At 36.5% G+C, this 26,492-nt stretch overlaps 1 protein-coding gene across 1 annotated transcript; it reads right to left on the bottom strand.

Annotated features, from left to right (window-relative positions):
• Window positions 1-1,999: 1,999 nt before the first annotated feature.
• LOC111005443 (spatacsin carboxy-terminus protein) lies at window positions 2,000-25,331 on the bottom strand (the record flags this gene model as incomplete). The annotated part of the gene is given in 30 exon segments (XM_088124035.1): window positions 2,000-3,234; window positions 3,773-4,114; window positions 6,964-7,146; window positions 7,383-7,637; window positions 7,816-8,548; window positions 8,635-8,756; window positions 8,865-8,981; window positions 13,665-14,132; window positions 14,366-14,801; window positions 15,034-15,362; window positions 15,458-15,517; window positions 15,617-16,177; window positions 17,470-17,667; window positions 18,567-18,734; window positions 19,250-19,377; window positions 19,790-20,189; window positions 21,491-21,566; window positions 21,568-21,783; window positions 23,045-23,078; window positions 23,816-23,873; window positions 23,875-23,937; window positions 23,939-24,154; window positions 24,156-24,375; window positions 24,377-24,535; window positions 24,537-24,682; window positions 24,684-24,839; window positions 24,841-24,954; window positions 24,956-25,254; window positions 25,257-25,289; window positions 25,292-25,331. Coding segments are annotated over 30 exon segments (7,080 nt in total), but the record flags the coding sequence as incomplete, so codon positions are not given.
• Window positions 25,332-26,492: the final 1,161 nt, after the last annotated feature.

Genomic DNA, 26,492 nt, shown 5'->3' with positions numbered 1-26,492 from the left:
TTCGATTATTGGTTGCGATGTTGAAAAGACGTTGCATGAGTGAAGTGATAATAAATGAGAATGAGAGATAATCTTGTCAAATTCAAACATAGCGCTTTTATTCAATATGCAATATTTATTATCATCTTAAAAATCAATAGTTCAATCACTATTTGATAAAATGAGGCTAAGTATAATTAAGTAATTTTGTTCTACATTTAACATAATTAGGAATATGGACCGATATTTCATTGGACTATAATTTAAAATATTAATAAAATATTACTGATTTAAACATAATATTAATAATAAAATTTTCTTCAACTTACCTAAAATGTGTAAAATTTTTATTTACCCATTAAATGTTTTTTTAATGATTTTTTTGATTTATATATCACAAGTAATCGAGAGTAAAAATATTATGATGATGTATTGATCTCTCAAATATTTTATTACAGTTTGTTATCAAACTAACTTTAACTCTCCAACTAATACATAATTAGTTTAATACTCCCCTCAAGATGAGTAGTAAATGTCTAAAACTCCCATTTTGGATAGTAAAGAGAAAAACATTGTAACAGGGAGTGCTTTTGGTGAAGAAATCTGTCAACTGTAGTTGGGAACGTATAGGCAAGAGCTTAATAAAACCCTCCAAAATCTTGTCACGAGCAAAATGACATTTCAATTCTATATGCTTAGTTCGTTCATGAAAAATGGGATTGGAGGCAATGTGAACAACAACTTCATTATCGCAAAACAAAAGAGCTGATGTAGAAAAAACAATCTGTAAATATGATAAGAGGTGAGAAAGCCAAACTAACTCACAAGAAGCCATTGCCAATGCACGATACTTTGCCTCAACTGATGATCTAGCAATAGTTTACTGCTTTTTGATTTTCCGCGAAACTAAAGTATCACCTAAAAATACATAGAAACCAGTGGTAGACTTTCTTAAATCAAGACGAGATGCCCAGTTAGAGTCCACAAAGGCACGCAACTGAAAAGTAGAAGAAGCAGGAAGAAAAATTCCTTGACCCGGCTCATTTTTTAGATAGCGTACAACAAATGATAAGCAACAGCCAAATGAACCTTTAGAAGGTTTGGAAACAAACTAACTGAGTTTGTGGACCACAAAGGTGATGTCGGGCTAGGAAATAGTCAAATAAAGAAGCTTGCCAATTAACCTTTTGTAAACAGTGGCATCAGTAAGCAAATTTGTATTAGAAAGTTGAAGTTTCAACATTGGGTCCATAGGAACAAGGTCGGTTTGAATGCTAAAAGACCAACATCCTCAAGCAGTGTAATGTATAATGTCGCTAGGAAATAGTAATACTAGTAGAAGATCGTGCTAATTCAAGGCCAAGGAAAAACTTGAGAAGCTTACAAAGATCTTGAGAAGAAGCTTTAAGCGGTCAATCTCAACTGAATACACCAGTAATTATTATTTTATAATGTTTTATAATTTATAATATATTATATTTTATCTGTTTTAATTTTAACAAAAATGAAATGAATTTATAATATGAAATAATATATTTTTTAAAATTATATTATATATTTTAATATAATTCTACCTTATTTATTTAAAGTTTCAAATTCAAAAGCTGAAAACATCAAAAAATATAAAAATACAAAGATATAAATTAATTCTATACCTTTTATTTTTAAGTATATATATATATATATATATATATATTTTTTTTTTTAATACAATCTGTGGAGAGGAGTTTTGAACTCACAACTACCGCTAATTATGTTGGCTTGACAGTTATATATTCTATCCATTCGGTAAGTATAGTTTCCAAACTTAAAACTGAAATTGAATGGATTACGCTACCGCATGTTAATAATCATGTTTGAAATGAAAAGCAGAAATTGGGGCTTTGCAATAACAAGCATCCCTTGCCTCCTTGATATCAGTTTGTTGAACTAAAAAAAATATATATATATATAAATATATAACCGCAAGAGGACTTTCAAACCCCTTGGGTGATGGCATAATATTTAGAGAAACCGAGCATTTTTAAAAGATACCGATCAGACATATACATTCCCATTGTAAAAAATCAATTTGCAATAGTATATAAATATTATACAAATCAAGGTAATGTGAAAGGAAAAAAAAGAAAAAAGAAATCAATAACCAAAATGGAAAAAAGATCTCACAAAACTGATATACAATAGGCTTCTTCTAGCATCCAACCCTGCACTTAATATGATTGTTGCTTCAAAAGACCTGGCTTGTGAGATGTGAAGTGAAGCTACAAAAAAGGTAACAGAAATCTTATAATAAATGAACTGGTTTGCATTTTTTACCATCTGCACATCCTTCTGCCATCTCTTCACCCACTCCCATCAACAAATGAACCAGGGTAGGACAGGGCAGTGAAGTTCCATGGCGTAATTATTCACAGAATACAATGTTATCGCCATTGTCATCGACACCATTAGTGTCCTCTCCAGGCATCAACAAAACTGAACACGATGTTGCGACGATCTTTCGGTTCACATCAGCGGAAGATATGTACCTCCATGCCCTTTTCTGAGCACAAGAGGCCCGGCATTCTCGGGTACCTTATCAAGCGCTTTTGTGCAAGCATTAATAACATCCATGAAACCAGTGGCAACTTGAGCTAGTTGCAAACAGAGCCTCAAATCCCGAGTCCTTTTCAACAAGCATCTAAATGATCTTCCCAAATATTTTGCCCACTCTGCAGGCAACCCTCCCCCAGTTAGCCAGACGGAGAATTGGGACTGGTCCCCACGGGCAGCGACTTTGGACCTATAAAATCTTGCAATGTCGTTTAACATTGAAGGATGGAGTGGAAAAACACAAACAAATTCAGCCACAAATTCTTCTAGAATCTCTGGTTTAAACATCTGATTCCAAATGACTAGAGCCCACTCGCTCGGCTGGTCGAGATCATAAGCTTCAGCAACAATTAGTGCCTCTTGGAATCTTGATTGCTCGACAAGGGCTCTTCTGGCATTAGTTTCCGTCTGCAAGAGCCACTTAAAGTCGGGCATCCTAATTTGAAGGGACACTAGAGAAGCCTGAGCACAGGATCTGCGGGTTTTGTTTCCAGCATCAATGGAAGAATGAACTTCAGCAGCTTTAATGTAGTAATGCATTGCATCTAAAAGGTCTTCATTCTGGTCCTTATCATAACGGCGGAACCACATCTCACAAGACTGCTCTGCCTGCGACTCCAAAAGAGCAGCCGTTTCATGTTTCATGTCAAAATGGCTGTAGACCTGTAAAGAAGATGTAAACCACCAAATTAAACACTAGCAACATCATAGGCTGACCTACATCTAAGTATACATCCGCCAAGCACACCAGAAAATTTCCACGGCCTAACATTTGGTGAGAATAAAATTAGTATAGTGGTCAAATCTATCTTAGAAGAGAATGGAGGATAAAAAGAAAAGAATGGTCATTTAATCTAAAATATTAATCTGTAAGACATCACCAAATCTTAAAAATGCCAATATTTTGAGATACTTCTGATAACTATCCAAATAAATTACAAAGATAACTAAGATCCAGAAGAAGGGATATAAAACAAAAATATAGCATCCGGAGTTAATAAAAATATGCCAGTAGACTTGTGATTGGAATATAGATTAGAAATTTCATAATATAAAACATGAAGAGGACAACAAAAAAAGGCTCAGATTGGCCTAGTGAGACGAAAATAAATGAGGAAATATCTCATCAAAATGACATGATATCAATTTATCATATTGTCAGGAATATGACACATTGGACATTATGAACATTTCTACAAACCTTAGCCAATGCATCAAGATCATTGGAGTTAAAATGCTTGAGGGATGTAAGAACAGCCATGCGAAATCCCCTGACAGCCTCAGCACTCCCTGAACTTGTATCTACAGCAGCCGAGAACTTTTGAAGAAGAAGTTCTAGTTGACCATTCTCTATAAGAATGCCAAGAATATAGCTAAGGGCATGGAAGTTTCCAACTCCAGTTATTAGTCGAGCTAAACATGGAAAATCACCCTCAGCTACATAAGCCTCAACTCTTGTGGCAGCAAGAGCCACGAGAACATCCACCCCATCAAGGCAAGCCGAAGATTTGTAGAAGTGGTGAGATAAAATTAAAAGCTCAACCTAAAAACAGAACATTATATGAAACGTTAAAAAAGGTTGAGGCACAAATTTTTTAAGAAGGTCGTGATAGAAACAGAAAGAGTTGTAGATAATTATAAGATGACATCCTTCTAAATGGGATAAGATAGTACTATTATTTAGTATTTTCTTTTATCTAATTAAAGAAATAATTAGAAAATAAAACAACTACGTGAAAAAATGAGTAATAAATCCTGGTAGAGATCGGTAGAATTCAATTCCACATTTTGTTCCTTGGATAACTCATTAAATAGAATAATATGTTAGGATCCCAAATACAAAAACCTAACAAGACAACTATATTGCAATTCATAAGAGCCTTTCGAGAGGGCTATCTCTCTCCCAGGAACTCTCTCAAGTTCTTCACCAAAATACTATTCTCCAAGATATCCTTCTCCTCTCCCTGCTACTCTTATTTATAACAACTCATCCTAACTAATTACCATATTAATTATCATACTATCCATTCATACTAACAAACTAATATTCCCTATACCCCTAATAGGACTCTCACATTACTCCGCGCTTCAAAGACACCTTGTCCCTAAGGTGTGCATACACAAAAACAAATTTAACCTTTTTTTTTTAACTACCCATCCAAAAACACCGAAAATAACAAAAGAGAAAAAAAATAACCCCTGCCCAATACTGCAGCTCGTCCATTTCCACTAGCAAGGAAAGGTCTACCAACATCCTCAGCCCAATACAGCAGCTCTTCCATTCTCATTACAAACCAAAAAATACACCAGCACTCCCTTTGCCCAAGCCCATGGCCCAATCATCCATAATAGTCTGCTGCCCCTTTCCAGTTGATTGGGCCCTTTTTTAATCTGTTTAGTCCTGGCTCCAGCCCACATAGATTCTTTCTTCCAAAATCTTCCTTGTACGGTAACCCTAATTTCATCCTCATGAACTCTCCTCTCCCCTGCACTTCACCTTTCCGTCGCAGCCTCCACCCCTTCGGCCACTTCTTCGTCCGCCACTGCTTCCCTCGCCAGCCGCCTTGAAACTTTGACCCTGTATTCGCCATAGTCTTGTCTCCTCCCTCATGTAGTCCTCCTCTCCGTCACCACCCTTTCCACTACCGCTTCTTCGTTCCACGTTTCTTCATCGGCTGCTTTTTCACCAGCCAGCCACCCTGCGACTTTGACCTCGTGCTCTCCATCCTCTTGATATTTCTTTTCTGCCCACCAATTTCTCCTTCGTCCCTCTTCTCGAACTGGAACTCCTTCCACCGCCGAGCTTTCAATTTTTTCCACGGAATCATCAATGGTCGACCTCTCTTCGGAATTTCGACCTTCGTCTCAACATTCATCAATTCACTTTGCCCGGTCTTTGAATTTCTTCGGTCTTTAATTTCTACTTCATCCCCCTTTCCGAACATCTCTGGTCAATGTTGCCTTCTTCCTCTCCTCCTTAGCTTCTTCATATTCTTTGTATCCTCGTAACTGTCTCGAATGAAAGATCCATGGCCAGGACGAACTTGCTCTAATACCAATTTGTTAGGATCCCAAATACAAGAACCTAACAACACAACTATATTGCAATTGAAAAGAGTAATTACAATATCGATAGCCTTTCGAGAGGGCTATCTCTCTCCCAGGAACTCTTTCAAGTCCTTCACCAAAATACTATTCTCCAAGATATCCTTCTCCTCTCCCTACTACCCTTAATTATAACAACTCACGCAAACTAATTACCATACTACCCATTCATACTAACAAACTAATATTCCCTCTACCCCTAATAGGACTCTCACATAACATCAATCCCTAAACCATCTTGATAAACATGGAAACGTCTGGACATTTTGCTAGAGATGGAATGAGGAAGAATAACACTTCCATATCGCACTGAACTGACTAAAATTTGTACCATTCCTTTTGTGTTTAAAGACATAAAAAAAAAGCAAATAATATTCCAGTTTCCATCACTTCCACAGGTTTATTCCTTTAACGACATTACCAGAATCACACTAAGAAGACCAAATCTTTTATCACCAATAGCACATTCTATACACTAATAGAATAATAGAACAATGGGTGGAAGCATTAAGTGGTCTTTCTTTCATTATCTTCTTTATGTAAGGAGCATGTTGAAGCCGAGGATTCTCATTGAAAAAAGAGGTTGGATGACTGTTGTTCTTCCCTGCTTAGTTATTTAAAGGGATCTCTCAACCCAGCCCTCTTTCTCAGCAAATTCCATTGGAGCCTCATCTCCAACTCATGATTTCAAGATCGATGCACCATCTGAAATTTCTCATGACATTATTGTCCTCAATGATTGGTTAGCTTTTTTGGGTTTGGAGGTGGAAATGCTTAAAAAAGAATGGGTGGCCTGTTTAGAAGAATTCAATAGAAGAAAATTGAAGATTCAAGTCAATTATGAAAAATATATACAAAGCTTTGCTCTCAGAAGTGAGTATGATGAACAACCTCTAAAGTTAGTTTTGTTTTGAATAAAGTGATTTAATCTTTATTGGAGTGTTTTTTATCAAGTTTTCAGATGTTGTATCCATATTTGTTTTTTCTTTTGTATCTTTTCAGGTTCTTTCTTCTTCGCTCCCCATGGGAGCTAGTATCCTTAGAATTTGCTCTCTTTTTATTTATTAATAAAAAAATTGTTTCTTTTTAGAAAGGAAAGAATAATAGATCAATGATTGTAATTCACAAGTCTACCCAAACAATACTAATAACTAACAATACCATTTATCCAAAAATAATTTTCAATATTTTCTTCCTTTTTCTGTTTGCACTAAGAGGACCTATTCTCTTCCATGATGTGCACCCTAGGCCACATAGTAGCACAAAATATATCATACACAGTAGTACCTCACAGGCATGCGGTATCTCTTGTCCAGTAATAACTAAACGCATCAATGCATGCCCAATCTCTGGTTCAGAAGGACAAAGTTCTGACCACTTCAAGAAGTCAGAGAATCTCCATAGTAGAGGCGCAGGTCCTTCATCTTTCTGGGAATCCATATAACCTCCACGATGTGCAGCCAACAAGCCCTGATTTTGTCAAAATAATAAGAGGTCAGTTTAGATTAAGTAGTAATACTTATCACACAGATTCATTCAAACTAAGGAAAATTATCCAGATTCGTACAAAATATGTTTAAATTCAAGCCGTCAAATAGAGACTGAATCCAAAACAAGTCCAATAATTAAACTTCGGAGATAGTTTAACTGAAATGAGAAATCTAAATTCACAGTTCCAGAGATCTAGGCACTCGATAGAAAATAACCTTTAGAAAGGAATCTGCAAGAATTTGAGCAATACTAGAAGCAGGCATAGAGTGAGTCTGCACAAGGAAATTTGCTTCCTCAAATGATTCTTGTGCTTTAAGAGAAAGTAGCTGTAATAGTTCAATAGGCTGTTTGTTATATGCCTCTGAAAATGGAAGTCCTAAGACATTTGCAGCCTTTACAACTGCAATTACTCTTCTACAAAGTCCACGTCCACCACCTTCAGCAAAAATTGTTGCTAAAATCTCCAAAACCTATGCAGGTGAAGACACGGATCATACACATCAAGCAAAGTAGAAACATGAGTTACCATTGGATGGTAACAAATTCATAAAACTGAAAGAACATAGTTAAAAGGGGAGGACATTCTCCTTTTAACAATCACCACTAAGCTTAACATAAAAAAGAAGGGGAGAGAGGATTGACAGAGACCTGCAATGGATTAAGATATTGATCAACTGGAATACCATATGAAAGAATAACTGAACATAAATCCCCATCAACCAAAGACATGGAAACTTCCCGATTAGGGGTTGATATAGCTGCAAGCTTAAAAGCAGCATCCACAAGAAGGAATTCTGACAGTACTTGCCCGGGAGACAGCTTTTGTTGGAGCTGCTTGGCAGCCGTAATTTGACCAAACTCTAGCAATGAAAGAACAGCTCTATCCACCTCTGCAGGTCCAACCCTTTCTTCCCACCCGGAAAATGAAGTGTCCATTTTTAAGTTCTCATCTTGCAACTGCAAGTCATTCTTAAAAGTGGAAGGAATACATCCATCTTCAGGGTTAGTGTTCATGTCTGCAAAGTCCACTAATGGTCGTCGTAGTAGCACAGAACCTTTGGTTCTCATTTTCGCCTTCGAATTCCCCCCTTCTGCAGTTGAAAAGCCAGCATCTAATACTTGACTTTTATGATGAGTCTGGCTGTTTTCTCTCACCTCATGTTTATCCATATTTTTATTCTTCATTGTACTAATATGTTGATCCATTTTTGATATCATACTTGCAGTCGAGTCAATAATACTTGAGCTATTCCTAGATATACATTCCCGGCTGGAACTGTTAATGTTCAGGTCCCGTTCATTCTTCATCTCAGCTTCTGACTCTACTGCCAGCAGCCAAACCTTGGTCTCAATTTCTCGTAGAAGATGCAATGGATAAACTCTAAAGATTGGATCACTCATGTCAGTGACAATGATATTAAATGCAAAATAAGAGGCACAAGGTAAAATTTAAGATACATCTCTTACGGGTTGGACATGGTAAACATCCCACTTAACCATTGTAAGGAAAGTAACAATAGTTCATGAAGCTCCTTGGCTGGAAGATCTTTCTCCACAGCTTCTGCATGTTTAAGGAAAAATAATCCAGCCTACAAACATAAGACAGCAATTATGAGTAGATTATTCACAGGTAAAATTCTTTCATCCAAATATTAGGCAGCAGTTCCACATCAAATATCATTGTAACTTTAACTTACCTGTAAAGCAGGAAAGGAATATCTGATGAAGAGTGCCTGGCAGTGACCCCACAATGCAACTCTCTCTTCTTGAACATCCCATAAAAATTCCTTCCATTCTGCTACCATAGATTCGGCCTGAACAAGGAGAGAACCATTAACTCAACAGTAATCTGAATACCTCAAAATCTTTATTTCCTTTTCCTCACCCCCTTTTAGGATAATCCATGTTATTCATACTTCGGCTAGTTGTGGTTTAGTTTCTCTGAGGCTTTTTGCAGATTCTTCCAAGAGTGCCTGTTTCTATTATTTTGCTTGGTTCTTTATGGAGTATCCTCCAAGAATTTCTAAAGAAGAATTCGGTTTTATCCTTCAAGCATTCTTCAAGTAATGACCATCTCCTCCCCACTTGGAGCCTTTTTGGTAGGAAGCTTGTCAGTTTTTGCAAAGAAGTTCTCCAGCTTAAAATAACTTAAACAGTTAATTTTGTTTAAAGAGCTTTTAGATAAGTTCAAGGCAGAGTTCGTGGAGTCTTCTTCTTCCAATCCCACTATAAAGTAGGTTTTGAAGTTCTTATGGTTCTCCAAGCTTTGTACTATGTAGTTTTCAAAGTTCTTCAGTGTTACCTCTTGGGTTTTAACGTTCTTTATCTTTTCTGTGCTTGTATTGTTCTTGTTGAGCTTATTCTACGTTACTTTTGTTCTATCTCTTCTTTTTTCACCCATTTGAAGGTTTGTTTCTTGAATATTTTTCCTTCACATATATCAATGAAAAGTTGTTTCTAGTTAATTAAAAAAAAGTCTTAGGAATACTTAAACAAAATGGTACCCCAATTAATTCCATGTAGGCTGATTACATATATATAGTGTTCTAATCAAAATATATAGAAATTAAGAGACTTTTCTTTTTCTTCTAGTTAGTGATGTTTTTAGCTGTTTGTTGGACATCATTCATATTAGTGGTTCCTTTAAAGGGTTCTTGGTAGGTAGAAAGTCTCTTCATCTTTCTCACCTTCAATTTGCCGATGATACACCAATCTTCAATAAGGATAACGATGTGATACTCTTAAACTTGATTCGAACTATCGAAGCGTTTGAATGGCTCTCAGGTTTAGCCGTGAATTGGGACAAATCGGCATTGTATGGAGTTAATATTCTGATTTCTAGGGTTTAGCAGATAGCTTCTACATTGAAATGCAAGGTGGATTCCTTCCCTATTTTGTACTTAGGTTTGCCCTTAGGTGTAATCCTTTGCACAATGATTTTTGGCACCCGGTTGTAGAGAAGGTATATAAAAAATTGGATCGATCGAAACGTTTTCATCTTTCCCGGGGCAGTCACTTGACTTTATGCAATTCTGTTTTGGCTAATCTCCCAACCTACTACATGTCCTTATTCCAAATGCCAGTAGATGTTTGAAAACAGATTGAGAAAGCTATGCGGGATTTATTTTGGGAAGGAAATTCCAAAGGGCTTTTGAAACATTTGGTGAAAACCACTTCTCTGTCTCTTGAAGATGGTGGGCTAGGTATTGGTGGTCTCTCAAGTCGAAACAGTGATTTATTAGCTAAATGGGGATGGCGTTCTGGTTGTGAAACTCATTCTCTTTGGATGTCTGTGGTGGAATTTGAAAAGTATTCATGGCTCTGATTCTCTGAGTTGGTTTACTTCCCCAAGGCTGGTTTCTAGTAAATGGGTCCCATGGAGCAGCATTTCTAAGCGTCGGAGGAAAGTTGAGTCCTATGCCTCTTTTAAGCTTGGTTGTGGCAGCAAGATTTCTTTTTGGCACTCCACCTGGATAAACAATTGTCCATTAAAGGTTAGCTTTCCCAATATTTTCAAGATCTCCCCTTCCTCTCTCGGTACAGTTTCTCAATTTTGGGATCAAAATATGGGTTCGTGGCATGTACAGATTCGTCAGTCCCTAAAAGATGTGGAGCTAGAAGCGTATGCTTCTCTTATGTCATTATTAGCTTCAGTTTCTATTTCTACCATGGATGATTGCAGATTTTTTTTTTGGATAAGAAACCTTATATTAGAACAACTCAAAAGAGGAACAGCCTAAGGGCTGGGGTAGAGTCAACCCAACCCAGAGAAGCTATACAAAAGCTTTCCAATTGTGTAAGAAAGTGGAAAGATTGTAATTACAAACAAATTTGCTATAGCTAAGGCACCACCGAGAAGTAGTGTGCTGAACACATCTACAAAAAAATTCAAAAGTAGACCTCTTGTCTTAAAAAATATGACGATTTCATTCTCCCCATAAATGCCAAAGAAGAGCCCTTGTAGCGCAATTCCATATAACCCTTGCTTTTTTGGGAAGAAACCAGCCCATTAGCAATTCATGAAGCCACCCATCAATCTGCTGAGGAAAGCATAGAGAAATGCCAAAAGAATCCAAAATAAAAGACCAACATCTTGTTGCAATGGTACAATGAATGAAAAGGTGGTCAATGGTCTCCTCCCCACAAAGGCAAAAACTACACACCGAAGGGGAGAGTGCCCAGCTTGTGTTTTTCTTTTGGATAATCTAGTGAGTATTTAAGCTTCTATAAGCCATTGACCAAAGAAAAACCTTAATTTTCTTTGGAATTTCGAACTTCCAGATGGAAGCAGTGAGGGAGACCTTCAGCAAGGGAGTGCACTCTGTTAATTTCAAAAAGGCTGATCTGGTGGTAAAATTTTGCTTTTTTCCAGCATCCAAAGAGCCTTATCTTCCCTTTCTCCTATCTGAACGGCTTCCAACCTTTGGATAAGGTCCAACCAGCTATCAATCTCCCAATCAAAGAGCCCTCTGCAGAGACCTAAGTCCCAATCTCGCTCCTCCTCCCTCCAACAATCAGCAATTGAGGCCTTATTTTTCATGGATAAAAATGAGCGGGAAAGAATCTCGAAGGGTGCTGTCGTCTAACCATTTGTCATTCCAAAAACTAATTCTTTCCCCGTTTTTAGCTTTGAAATTCAAAAACCTGTGAAAGAATGTGCTGTTTTTTGCAATATCAAACCACGGTCTCCCTTGAGCTTTCCCTTTTGGTGGAATAGTAGACCACCCGTGAGCGGACTCACCATAGATGCCGGCGCCCTCCTCCATAGAGCATTTGTCTCCTATGAAAACCTCCACAACCACTTTAGAAGAAGACTATTGTTTTTTTGTTGAAGTCCTCCAATTCCAAGACCCCCGTACTATATAGGGAGGGACGTTTTCCCCCAATTAACCAAGTGATTGTAAGTGCCCTTCTGTCTATTACCATTCCATAGGAAATTTCTTGTAATCTTTTCTATATCCCTAACAACACCCGCCGGAGCTTTAAGAATAGGAAAATAGTAAAGTGGAATACTAGTGATCATTGAGCCAAAGTAAGATGACCACCCTTGGATAGGGTTCGATTCCTCCATTTCTCTATCTTCTTTCTCACCTTGTCCACCACGGTCTCCCAAAATAAGAGTCTTTTGTGATTGCCCCCCAAAGGGATGCCTAAATAGGAAGAAGGAAACTCTTCCACTTTGAACCCATAAACAGTTGCAGCAGATCTTAAACTCTCCTCCTCCACATTTATGCCAATAAGGGCTGTTTTCTTCAAGTTTAGGGAAAGACCGGAACCAAGCAGGAAAATATTTATAACCATCCAACAAGTTGAAAGCATACCTTCTTGGTTCGGGCAGAAGATGATTCTGCATATTGCAAGTGGGAAATCTCCACTTCTCTACTGCCTACCTCAAACCCCTTGATGAACTTCCTTTGACAGCAAAAATGGACCATTCTACTAAACGAATCGCCAATCAAAGTGAAGAGGAAAGGGGACAAAGGTTCACCTTGTCTTAGGCCTCTCTTAACAAGAATCTTTCCATGAGGCCGCCCGTTGATCATAATTGAGAAATTGGCAGTTGTCAAACATCCTTTGATCCAGCTCCTCCATTTTTGCCCGAAGCCCTTTCTGCTCAAGGATAGCGTCAAGGTAAAGCCAATCCACCTTGTCATAGGCCTTTTTTCATAGTCCAGCTTTAGGATGAAGCCAGATTGCAGATTTTGGTCCCTAGAACCACCTGGGCCTTATGGAAATCAAAGAGTCCAAGGAAAGTAAATGTGTTTTCTTGGATTCTTATGCTTGGGAAGCCTAACACAGCTGATCTTCTTCAAAAGAAGCTCCCTTCAGCTGCGTTTCTGCCTTCTATTTGAATTTTATGTAGAGCAAGTGGGGATGACTTACATAACTTATTTTTTCATTGCTCTTTCGCCACTCAGGGATGGTCTTATCTTTTCAGCCAATTCCATGTTGATTGGGTTCTCGATCTCAAGGCTGAAAACAACTTAATTCAACTGCTTCGTGGGATTTCTTACTCACTTGGCCCAGCTGTTGTGGGTCAATGCCGTCAAAGGTTTTCTTTCAGATTTGTGGTGTGAAAGGAATATGAGAATCATTGAGTGAAAGCATCACTCTTGGTTTGATTGCCTCATTTCGGCTAAGGTTAAGGCCTCTCACTGGGTTTCTCTTGCCAATTCTTTTTCTCACTATTACCCTATCTTCGATAATTGGGGTGTTTTTATTAGGCCACCGTAGTCCTTTGTATTTGTTATTTTTCATAGTTCTTGCTATTTATTTGTATTTTGCTGTTTTTATTCTTTTTTCACTCTTTCGAAAGTTTGTATCTTTGAACAATTTCTTGTTCCTTTTCATTTCATCAATGAAAAGTCCGTACCTTGTTAAAAAAAAAATTCAAAATATATAGAAATTATAAATAATCTGTTTACAAAGTACCTGTTAGAAGAATAAGTTGCAACTAAGAAGCCAAAAAGTCAACCAGGAACTTTATGCAAAAATACCTGAGTTTCCGTGACATGATGGCTAGCAGATTTCCAAGAACCCCCACTAGCTTCCAGTTGCTCTGCCCAATTGCGTGCTTGCTCCCAATGTCCATTATTTTCTAGTGCAGTTAAAAGTGATGCATCATCTAGAGCCTGATTTCCAAGGTGCAGGCCATCATCTATACGTAATGAAGGCTCTGCTAAATTTATTTTCCAAAAAAGTCGTCGGTAATATGTGGCAGCAAATCCTCCATCACCAAAATCAGTTGCAGCTAAAAGTTTCAGTAGGCATCTTCTTTCATATGGAGATGGACAAACAGACAGTACCGCATTAGCAGCCTTAACAGCAGTAGATCCAGTCCACGATGTCCCAGTATTCTCTTCTCCTTCAACATTTGAATGAGAGTAGCTTGCTTCATCCTTAACTCGTACAGAAAAAGAACCTAAATGCGCTGAAGCTTCAGATAAACGCATTTGTGAAAACGCCTAATGAACAATGAACTTTACATCAGAAGAAAATTCGGTAAAAGTAAATTCAAAGCCATCCCACTGAAATTAAAAACATTCAATCAATCACATTGCTATTAGGATTAAACAATTTCTTAAATTTTACCTACATTGGCCAAGGAATAGTGAAACCAATTAAAAACTTTAGCAAGTAGAGAAAGGAGTGGGGATATATGAGATGAAAAGCTTGGATTATGGATAAGCTCAAAAACCTGAAGAGCACGGATGAACGGTAGCAGGGAACATGAAGGAAGGAACATTTCAAAAGCCCTTAATAGAGGCAAGAATAATTGCTGTTCACAAAGCACAGAAACCATCTTGGACAGAGTTGATGGTGCTTCATCTGAATCATATGAAACAGAAATACGTTGGCGATCCTTAACTATCTTTCCTTCTTCCTTAACAATAAAGCCACCTGAAACATTAGTCGATGGACCTGTTGAAGCACTGAAATTATCAGACATCACTCTGACTGATTGATCTTCAGAAATGGAATCCACAGTTCGCCTTCGTTTGGTATTTTTCCGGCAGTAATGAATTGCAGGTGATCTACACCCAGCTGACAGGGTATTGGTAGCTTCTACAGCTGCCCCAACATTTTCTGCAATCTGGGAAGCAATATCATTTACCTTAATGGATGTAGTTTCCCTGTATATAACACAGAATCAGACAGATCTTCGGTTTGGTATTTGCAAATATCCTACTTTGTATGGATAAAATCAATAAAGAGAGAAGGATAAGAAAAACTGAATAGATATAAATATAAAACTTGCATAAAATCAATGAAATAAATACTTAGAATTAAAGGTCTACTTCCAACTTCCAAGTATGAAGATAACTATCTATACATTTCATTTTCAAAAGGAATAATTGATGTCACCTTGCTGCAGTAATTTCTAGCCAAACAGTAAGACAGGATAATGGAGACACGTCTGGGAAGCAAGAAGCAATTATTGCCAAAATTGACCAGGATAACTCTTCTGCCTTTATCAAGAGAGCTTTTCCAGGGTTTTTCTTCTTCTCACATTCGGCTAAAATTGTAAAAAGTTCAACTGGAGTATACATATTTCCATCTAAAAGGGAAGTTTGACCTTTTTTCTCTTCAGTATCAGAGTATGATGAAGACCCAGGGTTTTTCCTTGACTGTACAGCCTTCAATACAGTTAATATATGGATTTTGAGACGTGGATCACTGAACTCTTTTGATGCCTAAAGTAGCAAATAAAAAAGGAAGAAAATATGTAACAGAAGGATAAGAGATTTAGGTAAGTAACTGCTCAAATTAATTAATGTACAGGACTTACTACTTGGATAACTGTGTCAAAAGGGTACCCGCCAACGTGAGCCTCAGTTAAAAATCCAACCTTTCAAACAATAATAGCACCAAGAGGTAAAAAATCAGAAAGTGAATCATTGCAGTTGAGAAAATTAGTTCAGTATTAAAATAGACCGAAGGGGAATACCCAGTCATTATCTCTTGCTAACAAAGCAAGATACTTTGAACTTAGAGGAAGTCTATGCATCCGACAAAAGACCGTAACAAAATTCCAGTGATGGCTTGCAGCTTTTTGTTTATTTCTCAGCTCAGTCCCATCGCCTTTACCACTTAATAGCCATGATCCACATGAATTTCCATTGACCACTTGGGAAAGGCTAACCTCTTCCAAATTCTGTAAGACGAACAAAAGCACCTGTGGACAACGTTTAGGAGGTGCTGAATTAGAAGAACCCTTTGGCTTAGTAACACTTGAACTTTCCTGGTGTAGATACTCATCGGCCAGAGCTTGAGCAAGAGTCCCTATTTTATCAGATTCTAGGGGTACTGGATGAAAAGCAGAACCCTTGGGTGAAAGTTGCCTGAAATTCTCAAAGGATTGCCCAGAATTGTAAAAGCTATATATTCGTCTTAAAGCTGCTACATCTACACGGAGCATACTGGCAGATAATCCACAAAGCTCCAGGAGAAAAGCACATGAAGCAACTAACACAGAGTTCTCAAAATGCGTAATGGCAAGTGGAATAATCTGAAAATCAAGTTGGGAGAAATTTTTACACGCTCAAGTAAAAAAGTTAAACTGTTCATAACTAATTGAAGAATACAAGTTAACCAGAAAAACTCATCCAAGATTGCACAATGCATGGACTAAATAATAATACTGATTTGAAACTAATTAAATAATTAAAAACGACCTTTTCTCAGGAAAATAATTAATAGTATAATTACAAGAAAATTGGAATTTTAGATTAACAGAAGGATCCTGAAGTTGTCAGCGGTGGGTAAGCTTGTTGGCATTTTTGGCAACCATCAATGTCCAAAAATGAATAGATCCAGGGCTACCCCCTAGAGAAAGCCCCAATAATTTAAGGCCAACTTCCCAAGGAGATTGAAAATCTGCTGGTTAAATCCTTCTGCTCTCCTAGGAGCAATGATTTCAACCAGCATACGTTTTGATAGTGTTCATCTACAGACCAAAAGCAAGCAAAAAAATTCTATGGACATTGAATGAGTTATGATCTTTCCTTTATCCCAGGGAAAATGTTTCCTTCATTTTAGAATAACTCTGGAAATACGGGAACTTTTGGGAGGGCTACCAAAAAACAAAAGAAAATAGAAAAATAAATCATGGATACAGCCAGTTATTGAAAGGCAAAAAAAAAAAAAAAAAAAAAAAAAAAGCAAAAGACAAGCAAATAAATTAGAGAAAGATGATTTTATAAGAAAAGTGATGTTGGATCGTTATTAAAAACAATGATGATGGACCTCAGTAAGGCTTGGTCCGCAGGGTGCTCAAATTGCAGAAGAGTCCTCCTACAGCCAAAATACTCGAGTAGAGTAGAAGTGCCTTTCAGAACAGAGAGAAAATCCAATTAGTTCTCTCTTCCCTCTCAATGAGTGGAGAACCAGTGACCATTCGTTTCCTTTTAACAAATATCAGCTTAAACTATCATTTTAGTGTGTAACGTCTTATAAATTTTACCAATAATTGAGTTGGAATACTTTTTAATGGAAGGATGCCTAGAAAGAGAAGAATTTTCTCGGAATGTGTAATTTTCATATGTTAGGTTATGTGAAAATACTCGAGGGAAAATTTGATGATGTCCAAGTCGCTTAGAAAAGCATTAAATATATTTCACTTATTTTCTGATCCAACAATTTTATATTTCTATATTTTGACATTTCTTTTGCAGTTTACTTTATGTCCTCCACGATGTTTTTTTTTTTTTTGTAGTTTTGACATTTAATTTATCCTCTTAGTCCTTTGTTACCATGTTAATTACCTATAAAGAAAATGATAATAAATAAAGAAATCCTTACAGAAGAAAGAAGTGACTGTTCCATTGGTGTTAGAGGAGCAAAAAGAGTCTGTAGATCCAACTGTATATTTGATTGTCGAGTTGCTGAACCTGGCTGAATATCTGATTTTAGTTTCTGAACTCTAGCAGCAAGAAGATGATTAAAAGATGATAATGCACGTCCACGATGCAAATTATGCTCAAGCCCAAGTCCAGTTTCCTAAAAGACAATTGAAATGCTGAGCTGAGAGTACGGCTTACAGAAGCACACATGTTTCAACCAATAATGACAGAAATAAAATAGTGACAGACTCTTCATGACAATGTAGCAACATATATTACTAGTGATAGTAAAACGTAAAAGAAAAAAGATAATAGCAATAAACAAGATTAGCAAGCTTGAGGATCTGTCAAGATAACTAAGACATTTAGTATGATTTTGACGCCTGAGCTAGGCAGTTTTATTTCTTTGGACAATGTAAAAGCATCACGGCACCTGCAATATATAATGTTTTATCAAGAGATTGGCATCTATTAATATCATCAATTGCTTTTTAATAACTAATAATGATCCACAAATTTAAAGACTTGAGTGTCTCTATCAGAGAGACAGATGCTTTGTGTAAACATGGAAAATCAAGCATCTGGATCTGTTTCATCGTTTGTTGATAATAGTTAAATGTTTGGAATATTTGAGGAAGATGTTTTACCCTCAGACTCTCTTTAGCTTTTACAATCACTAGTAATGTATACATTTACATAGATAAATAGTAAATACACCACATTAATGCGATACATTTAGCAGATAAAATTTCCAACTGCCAGATAACAGAACATATATGGTATACAAACAGCCAATGATAATCATCTAATTTAAATAGTTAGCGGGAAACAATCCCTTATTAAAGTGTTCCCTTATCTCCCCTGGCTATATGATAAGGCGACCATAATATGCAGTGCAGTTGTGAATTAGAATTCTACTTGCTTCGCAATATATTTCAAAATTTATCCTATAGCTAGGGGTGATAATGAAACACTTTCATAAGGTATTATCCATGTTTCCTTCAATAAGACCCCTTTTCTCTTTGCATCATATAGCTCATCTAAAGCTGGACACACCTTAAGAGAAGAATCATACAGCTCATCTTCAATATGCTTCTGTACGGTTGCTTCCCAAGAGATTGGACTGATTTCGGAATGTTCATCATTCATTGAAAAATAAACATCCCTCTCCCATAATGTCTGCCCCGTTGGCAAACCTGAGAATGATTGCCATCCAAGAGGACCCTGCAATATAATTTGCACAAACATAAAGCATATACAAAAATACGAACACTTGACTTTTAAAAGTAACATCCCTAAAACTTTCAGGGTAACCCTGATGTGGGATGCTAGCCAAACTGTAATTCTACTCGTATCTGTTATAACCACATTTTCCATTTAGTTGATCAGTTATATTAACTGAGCTGTTTGTGTTTCTCCAAAGAGTATCGAGTCCTATGTGTATAAAGAGAGGAGCTAGCCCTATGAAAAACGGCTAATGATTAATTTTTGAATAAAAGAATATTCTATGGTTCACTTGGGTGGGTAATGTTGATAGAAAGGAATGGTTTGGATAGAAAGGAGTTTTCAACCAACATAAGAATATTAAAACGGGTCCTACACCACGTACACCTGTTCCATGTCTCCAGTAATAATTTAAAAAAGGGATCCATTTCTACTCTACTGTCAGTTAATTCAATGAATATCTAATTCAGGACGATAACAAAATGCATGGGTTGAAAGAAGGATACAAAGGACACCTGGACATAGAGCTGAATCAATCTCCTAACTGCTTTGGGAAACCAGCATGGTAGCATATGTAGAAGAGAAGTATCACGTCCAGCAGAAAAAAAGATGCCATTACGCCAATGTAGATATTCTGATAAAGCTGCAATACAGAAACGATGAATTGTAAACTGATTAAAAGCAATTACACCACAAATTCTGATGAGTGATGAGAGAATGGAATTCCAAAGAACACTTCTTTAAAAAAAAAAAAAAAAAAAAAAAACCTACTCATATCCCTGGAAAAGTATTCCCCCTAATTCTTATATACATTTTTTATCGTCTGTGTGTGTAGAGAGAGAGAGAGAGAAGAGTCCAAAATTTATTACAAAGTTTCAGCATAAGAAGTTTAAAAGAAAGGAGGAATTAACCATTCTTTTTTTTTTCCCTTAAGAGATGATGATTTCATTGATGAATGAAATTACAAAAAGATGAATCACCAAAATATAATTACAAAAAAACCGTCCAATTTGATACAAGATCGTTAATACTATAACTTGTAAAAGAGAACTAACCATTCTTCAATTTTGGACCCAAAAAATTGGAAGTTGTATCTTGCTGGAACCCCGACGTAACTAGGGCACGACACAATGTAGGGAATCGTTGCAGGAGTGGCCTGAGGTTTTCGAGAGTACATTGGGTTGATGAGCTACTATGTCGGTTTACACCACTGCTACTCAAACAATCTTGTATTGGGGAAGGTGCATACATCAGAGTTGCTAGGGCTGCCATTTCTCCTCCTCCTTCAGCAATGTCACCAACAGTACAAATAATCCCATCAATATCCCGAACACTGAGGTTAGGATCATGAACAGAATTCAGTGACATTACCGAGCGAGCATTAGAAAATGATGCATCATATTCACAGCCCCTGATCCTGGACAGAAGTAACCATCTTGCCCATTGACAATCTCCCTACACCAACACAGCCCAAGAACAGGGAGCAAAGATGAGCATATAAACTAATTTTTGAAGTGCATGAATACGAAATATCAAAGACATACTCACCATCCATAACTAACTATAAATGTAAAATAAATTCAATGCTTTGTGGAAAAATTACATAGCGTGTAGAAGTTGTACAAGAATATAAGACAACTGATTGTCCCACCAAAACGGTTCAAATGCCAACATTCCAGTTTTGTGTGAGCAGATATCAACTAAGAAGCACGGACACGGATAAAATTAGGAGATGCATTTATTTTTTTTATATATTTTTTTAGGATATAGGTAAATTTAACACAATACTAGATTTATACTATTTCAATTATGTATAATTAAATTTATAAAATAAGAAAAAGAAAATAAACAAAGACTGAGTGGACAGAAACACAACGCACGAACAAAAAAATATATCATTTTACTCAAAATTGGGGTTGAAAAAAAGAAGCAAGGGACGTGAAAGAGAATTGTTTTGAATATATGAGAGGGTTAGAAGAAAAAAAAAAAGGTTAGGTTATTAGGGTTTACCTAAGAAGCAAAAAAATAAAAACAGAGGCAGGGGCGGCATCGGCGGCGGCAGCAGGGGCGAGCGACGGCGTCGGCGGCAAGGGCGAGCGTCGGTGGCGGCGTCGGCGTCGGCGGCAAAGAAGGCGTGCAGCGGCGTCGGCCTCGTGGAGTGGGTGTCGTGTTTTGTTTTCGTGGGTGGGTGTTAGATTTCTTGTCATTTATTTGTTTTTCTTTTTAAATTACTAATGGGCATTGGGCCCTTTTTATTTGGCCCAGAAAACCCACAAAATTGTCATTCTCATGTCCAGGCTGCGTCCAGCCCGTATCTGATTTTAAAAAATAAAATAAAATAAATAAAATCAGACACGCCAAAATACTTGTCCGATACATCCGAGCGCATCCGTGTCCGATTTGCGTGTTCGAGTGTATCCATGTCGGACACAGATACTTCGCCCAAAAATGTGTGATCGTGTTTCCCAGTGAGTAACTTTTTGGAAAAATATAAAATGAAGTAGATGAAAAATACAATAAAGTAATATTGAACTTGCCTAGCTTGAGCCAAGATCAATATAAATCCCGTTTGTCTATCTGGTCCTCCCCTACTTATAATTCCGAAGAAGACCCCTTAAACCGACACACTCACTCACTAATATAAGCTTCTTAAGATACGTAAGAAACAACATTAAGAAAGATGGCTGATTATTATTTAATATAATCAAGATAAATAGAAATAATAAGTCGCACTGAGTGCATGTGTTGGTACTTACCGCAGCTTCCAGTGGTGAACGAACTGAATTATTATCAACAACCAATTTATAATGGTCCAGATAAAGGTACAGTGATGTATGAAAACTTTATACAATGCTTGCATAGAATCAACATCATATACAATGCTTGCATAGAATCAACATATAATGCTCCACTCTTGTTTAAGGATCTTTGACCAACTGAACTGCTGATGTGATCATCCACAGGAGCAACAAGTCTATTTGTAATAAAGCCAAAACGGGCAAGAAGAGGTACTAGCTCCATTGTGCTTTTGTTGGTGTGCAAGTGTACACTATCGTCGCAGCAAGTAATAAAAGTTCGAATCCACAGAGATTAAGTACCAACAATAAATAATTACCCAAGAAATCAATGTACTAAACTAAACAGTTTTTAACCAACCAATACATAAAAGAAGCCAATGTAAAAATTGAAAAGAACGTGTAAACAAAACTCAGTAATCACCACAATACTAAACATGGACAAACAAATAACTTATCCTTAAAACGGGTGCAAGGGGGAAGATGCTTCGTAACTCTTTCTGGCGCACTCTAACAATACTATAGCATTAATGAAGTGAAGTAGTGGTCAAACACATAAGAAACTTTTCCAGGCTTCCCAGATTTTCTGCTATTAGGATTCTTAGACAAACATTAACAGCATATGCGGACAGTTTATAACCGTGCTAGGTGGTTCTTATCCTTAAGTAGTCACACTCTATCTCAAGTAGAATCTAGCCTGAAATTAAGTTTTTTCGCTCCCTATTACAATTTCCCAGAAGTTAACAATGAGCTATTCCAACATGGTGATCATGCATATTGAAAATGGATTAATAAAACAACTTCAAATCAATATTCACTACCATTAATAAAGAACAACAAAGTTACAGTCTTCGAAAGGAGTTCACTACATCTTCCCCTTACACAAGGTGGTTAGCTACGCAATACCAATACCATAAGGGGAGTCAAAGAAATATAAGAATGAAAATAATACAAAGAGTGTTAAAGATGAAGAGAAGGACCTGAAGGTCGGCTCCCAACAAGTGTTCTTGGTCTCTGTTCAGCAACGGGTTTCTGAGTCTTCTTCTCCTCTTGACTTCTTCGAATAATTGAAGAGGTTTTCTTGAAGTAAGGGTTGAGTGATTACAAGTGAACGGTGTTGTGTGTGTGGAAGCTTCTCTTTCTTGTTGGCATTTATACCTCCTAATGTTTTTAGAGCAATAAAACAAACCCCGTGGGACCCAGCTCTCACTTCTAGGTGAAACCTCTAGTTACTGTGGTAATTCCCGTTGAGAAGTCTTTTTCACTGTCAGCTTGTCGTTTTCTGCCTCTTTTTGGACTCGACGTTGTAGCATCATCAAAGTTGCAGCAAAATGCTCAATATTAAATCATTTACACTTGTAGTATTATAAAGGAAGAATCTGCTTTCTATGTTATTTTAAGCACAAACTCAACGAATATGGGGTGCATATGAGACTATATTTGGCTATCTTATATGAAATTTAAATACAAATAACTTTCTTTTGTAGAGTTATCAACAACTAGGAGTCCCTATACCCAGAGGCACCAGCGCCTACTCTAAGGTCCGGTTCTGGAAAATAACAAGGGTTTTTGGTATTAAACTCACAAAAAAGTACGAACTTGAGACCTTTAAACCAATATGACCAAGAGACCATAAACCTTTACCAACTGGGTTGTCCCTTAGGACTAGTGTAGCTAAGTACCTAAGTTATACTTCAATAAAAGCCAACTTGACTTCCTAAACCTAACGGACCACCCAAAAGGACCAACCACATGCTTGTGCACATTAATCCACGTACAAACTGAAATAATAGGATGTCAGCCTCCTCCATTTAAAACTATTAGTTTCAGTCTCGAGGTATCTTTCATATGGGCACTTTAATAATAGTAGAACATTTTGACTTAAAATTTTAACCTGCGACATCTAATCATATTCTACTTTCATAAGGGCAATTTGCCCCAAAGCCCAGAGAACTTAAGGTTGAGGTTTTACATTTCTAACTGATGGGTGGAAAACATTCTGAGCATGATGCAGTATCTTATAATCATTTTCAGAAATATTGTTAGATTCACGACCATTAGGGTTATGCTAATGGATGTTAATACAATGACATTTCAGGAAAATAAAAACAGCGTCATCAGATAGGAGTGCAAAGAAAATCAAGAAGAGCATTCTCATTCAATGAAATGAAATATTGTTACGAGGTAAAGAGTGTATTTCTTCATTATTCTAACCATTCTTAGGACACAAGTGATCTGCCGAACCCTATCCAAAGCTTCAACTTTTATCAGGGTGACCATGGATACTTATGACTCGTTTGGTAACGTTCTTATTTCTTGTAAGTCCCATAGGAGAGAAACAGAAAGCAATCCTCTTCCTTAATTTTCCTAGTGGAAAGAAATATCTTTCGCATGGTGGAAGACTGTAATTTCACCAACCTGGGACTTCTCTTGTAAAATCTAAGCAGAAGCAGTTAAACAAGAGCACTTATAACTATTCCTCGTACAAACCTTTGATTCCTGAATATTCTGAAGCACATTAGATCTAGTATTACCCCAAGGTGAAACACCTTCATCTTTCATGGAAAAAACCCTACATGAATGAGCCCTCAATGACTCTGAATAGTTCCTCTGGCAACCTATGTACGTCATAACCACCAACCTCCCAATTAACTGGAGACCTCCCAAGTTCAAAATTGTGAGAATGTGGAAGAAGATTTTTAGATTCATGACAGTGCTCTAACACATGATCAACCGCAGAAACAATATACGTTACACCAGATGCATCAATCACAGCAAAATGTGAGGAATGAGAATCAGATAACAACCTTTTAAACTTTCTTCTGTCATAAAAACTACACTGTCTACGAGATAAAACCAGAGTCACTTAAACAAACAATAAAATCATTCGAAAAGCAGAAATCAGCCCACTCCATTCCTGGTGAAATATGACTTTTATCAAATTTTACAGAAGAAACCCAATTAATTCCTAAATTGCCAACACTAGAAACAAGAATTAAAGTATCCAGATATTGAATCCACTATCTTCAAAAGAAATCCAATTAAAACATGCGAGTTGCTAGAAAACATTTTGAAACATTTGTATGATTTATTCCTGCCAATGCCAAGTACATTGGATAAAATATCAGATGGAAAATGTGTATCTGATGAAGTAGGACTTTTTATCACTGGGTGTTCCAAGGATAATTTCATGCCAGCTTTGTTCAACATAAGAATAATCAAAGGATTTTGGTGGCGGCAGATTATAATTAAATATGTTAATTGAAACCACCTTTTTAAAGTAAGGAACTGATTTTATTTCTGGGTACAATAGTCCAAATGTCGTCTTCACATTCAATAGTCTTAACTTTAGCAAGAAAAGATTGTACATATCTCTTAGGTGCACTTTTGCCCAACAACAGTGCATCATCCTCACACTCATTAGCAAGAACTACGCAACATTTCTCCATTCTGATTTGTCCGGTTGCTGTCAACATTTTCAGAGGTTTCACAAGAACCAGAACGTTCTAGGACCTCCATATTTTGAACTAACGTTGAATAAGGTCCACATTCCACCCACCCTCCTTTCCAAAACTCAGGTTGCAACATATTTTTAGCCTCTGAATCAATTTTGTTGGGTTGGCAAAAAGCCTGAGCAGTAACACCATGATCTCCGGATACAAATAAAGTTTCCTTAAAAGAAGAATCTTTGTGCTTCTTATAGGTGTCTCGACAAAGCCCCCAAGTGAGGTTACATCACCAAGGAAGTCGTTACAGCTATCCTTGAAGATTTGTTTCCAGTAGGAGAATCGTTATGATCAAATATTGATTACTCTGGGAGGTTAAGTTGAGGCTGCGAAGGGTGGAATTTGAACACCGGACAAATATTGAATACTTAATATTATTGAAATATACTTGTTTTGATATTTATATCGGGGTAATTATATGAAATATAGTATAGTTAATAATTGATATTTATATCGCAGTTTTATCCTATGAAAAACTTAATTATCTATAATCATGAGAAGGACAATGTTTACTGCATAAAATAAACATATGTAATTAATTACCTACTAGAATCAATATCCACTTTATGTAACCAACTTTTATTTATAAGATATTGTTATTGAATTGACAATTATATATATATATTTGTTAGTAAGACATATCATACATTTTCGTTTATAAATTTATATCTCAAAATATATAATATTCACGGTTGAATATTGTAACAGGCAATAACACTTTGGTTTTATAAAACAAGAAAAACGAGGCATAAACATAATAAAAAAGTGCAATACTTTTGAATGAAGTAGAAGGATATCATTCTTTTAGACTCTAGATTTTAGCCATATCACTATTATCTATACAATAACTTTATTTTTCCTCTATATTTATCTTTTTTTATAGTTTCATGATTTTTCACCAATAGATTTGAGAAAGTTAGATCTGGATTTCTTTCAAAATATTTTTTTACTCAATAAATATTATATCGGGATTTAGAGCTATAATTCTAGTAAAGTTGTCATTACTCTTAACATGGGTGGGTCCAAATTTTTACACATTCATTTTGAAGAACAAGAAGGAAGGAAGGAGAGGGGGAAAAGAAAAAGAAATGGTCTAGTGACTTCTCCCATTAAGTCCAGGCCCGTTTGGAAGTCTTTGGGCCTTGCTTAATTAACCACTTATTGGGCCCAATAAAATAAAATAGTTACAATATAATTTGTAAATATAACTTTTCTTTTTCTAAAGAAAATGTACTTGATAAACGCAAACATATATAGCAACTTTACTAAAATTTGTAGAAGCTAGGTTTAAAAGAACCTTTTATATGGCTAACTTAAATCATATGGTTCACTTAAATCATAGTTGAATTGATTAAGTTATATATTTTTAACTAAAAAATTATGTATTCGAATTCTTACCTTCACGTTTTCTTTTACAACTGGAACACAAAACATAAAACAAAAGCAAAATCAAATTA

The sequence above is a fragment of the Momordica charantia genome (assembly GCF_013281855.1).
Source record: "Momordica charantia cultivar OHB3-1 chromosome 1 unlocalized genomic scaffold, Mcharantia_2.0 BLBB01000001.1, whole genome shotgun sequence".
In the NCBI taxonomy this organism is placed as follows: Eukaryota; Viridiplantae; Streptophyta; class Magnoliopsida; order Cucurbitales; family Cucurbitaceae; genus Momordica; species Momordica charantia.
This window is presented reverse-complemented; position numbering and strand designations above follow the sequence as displayed.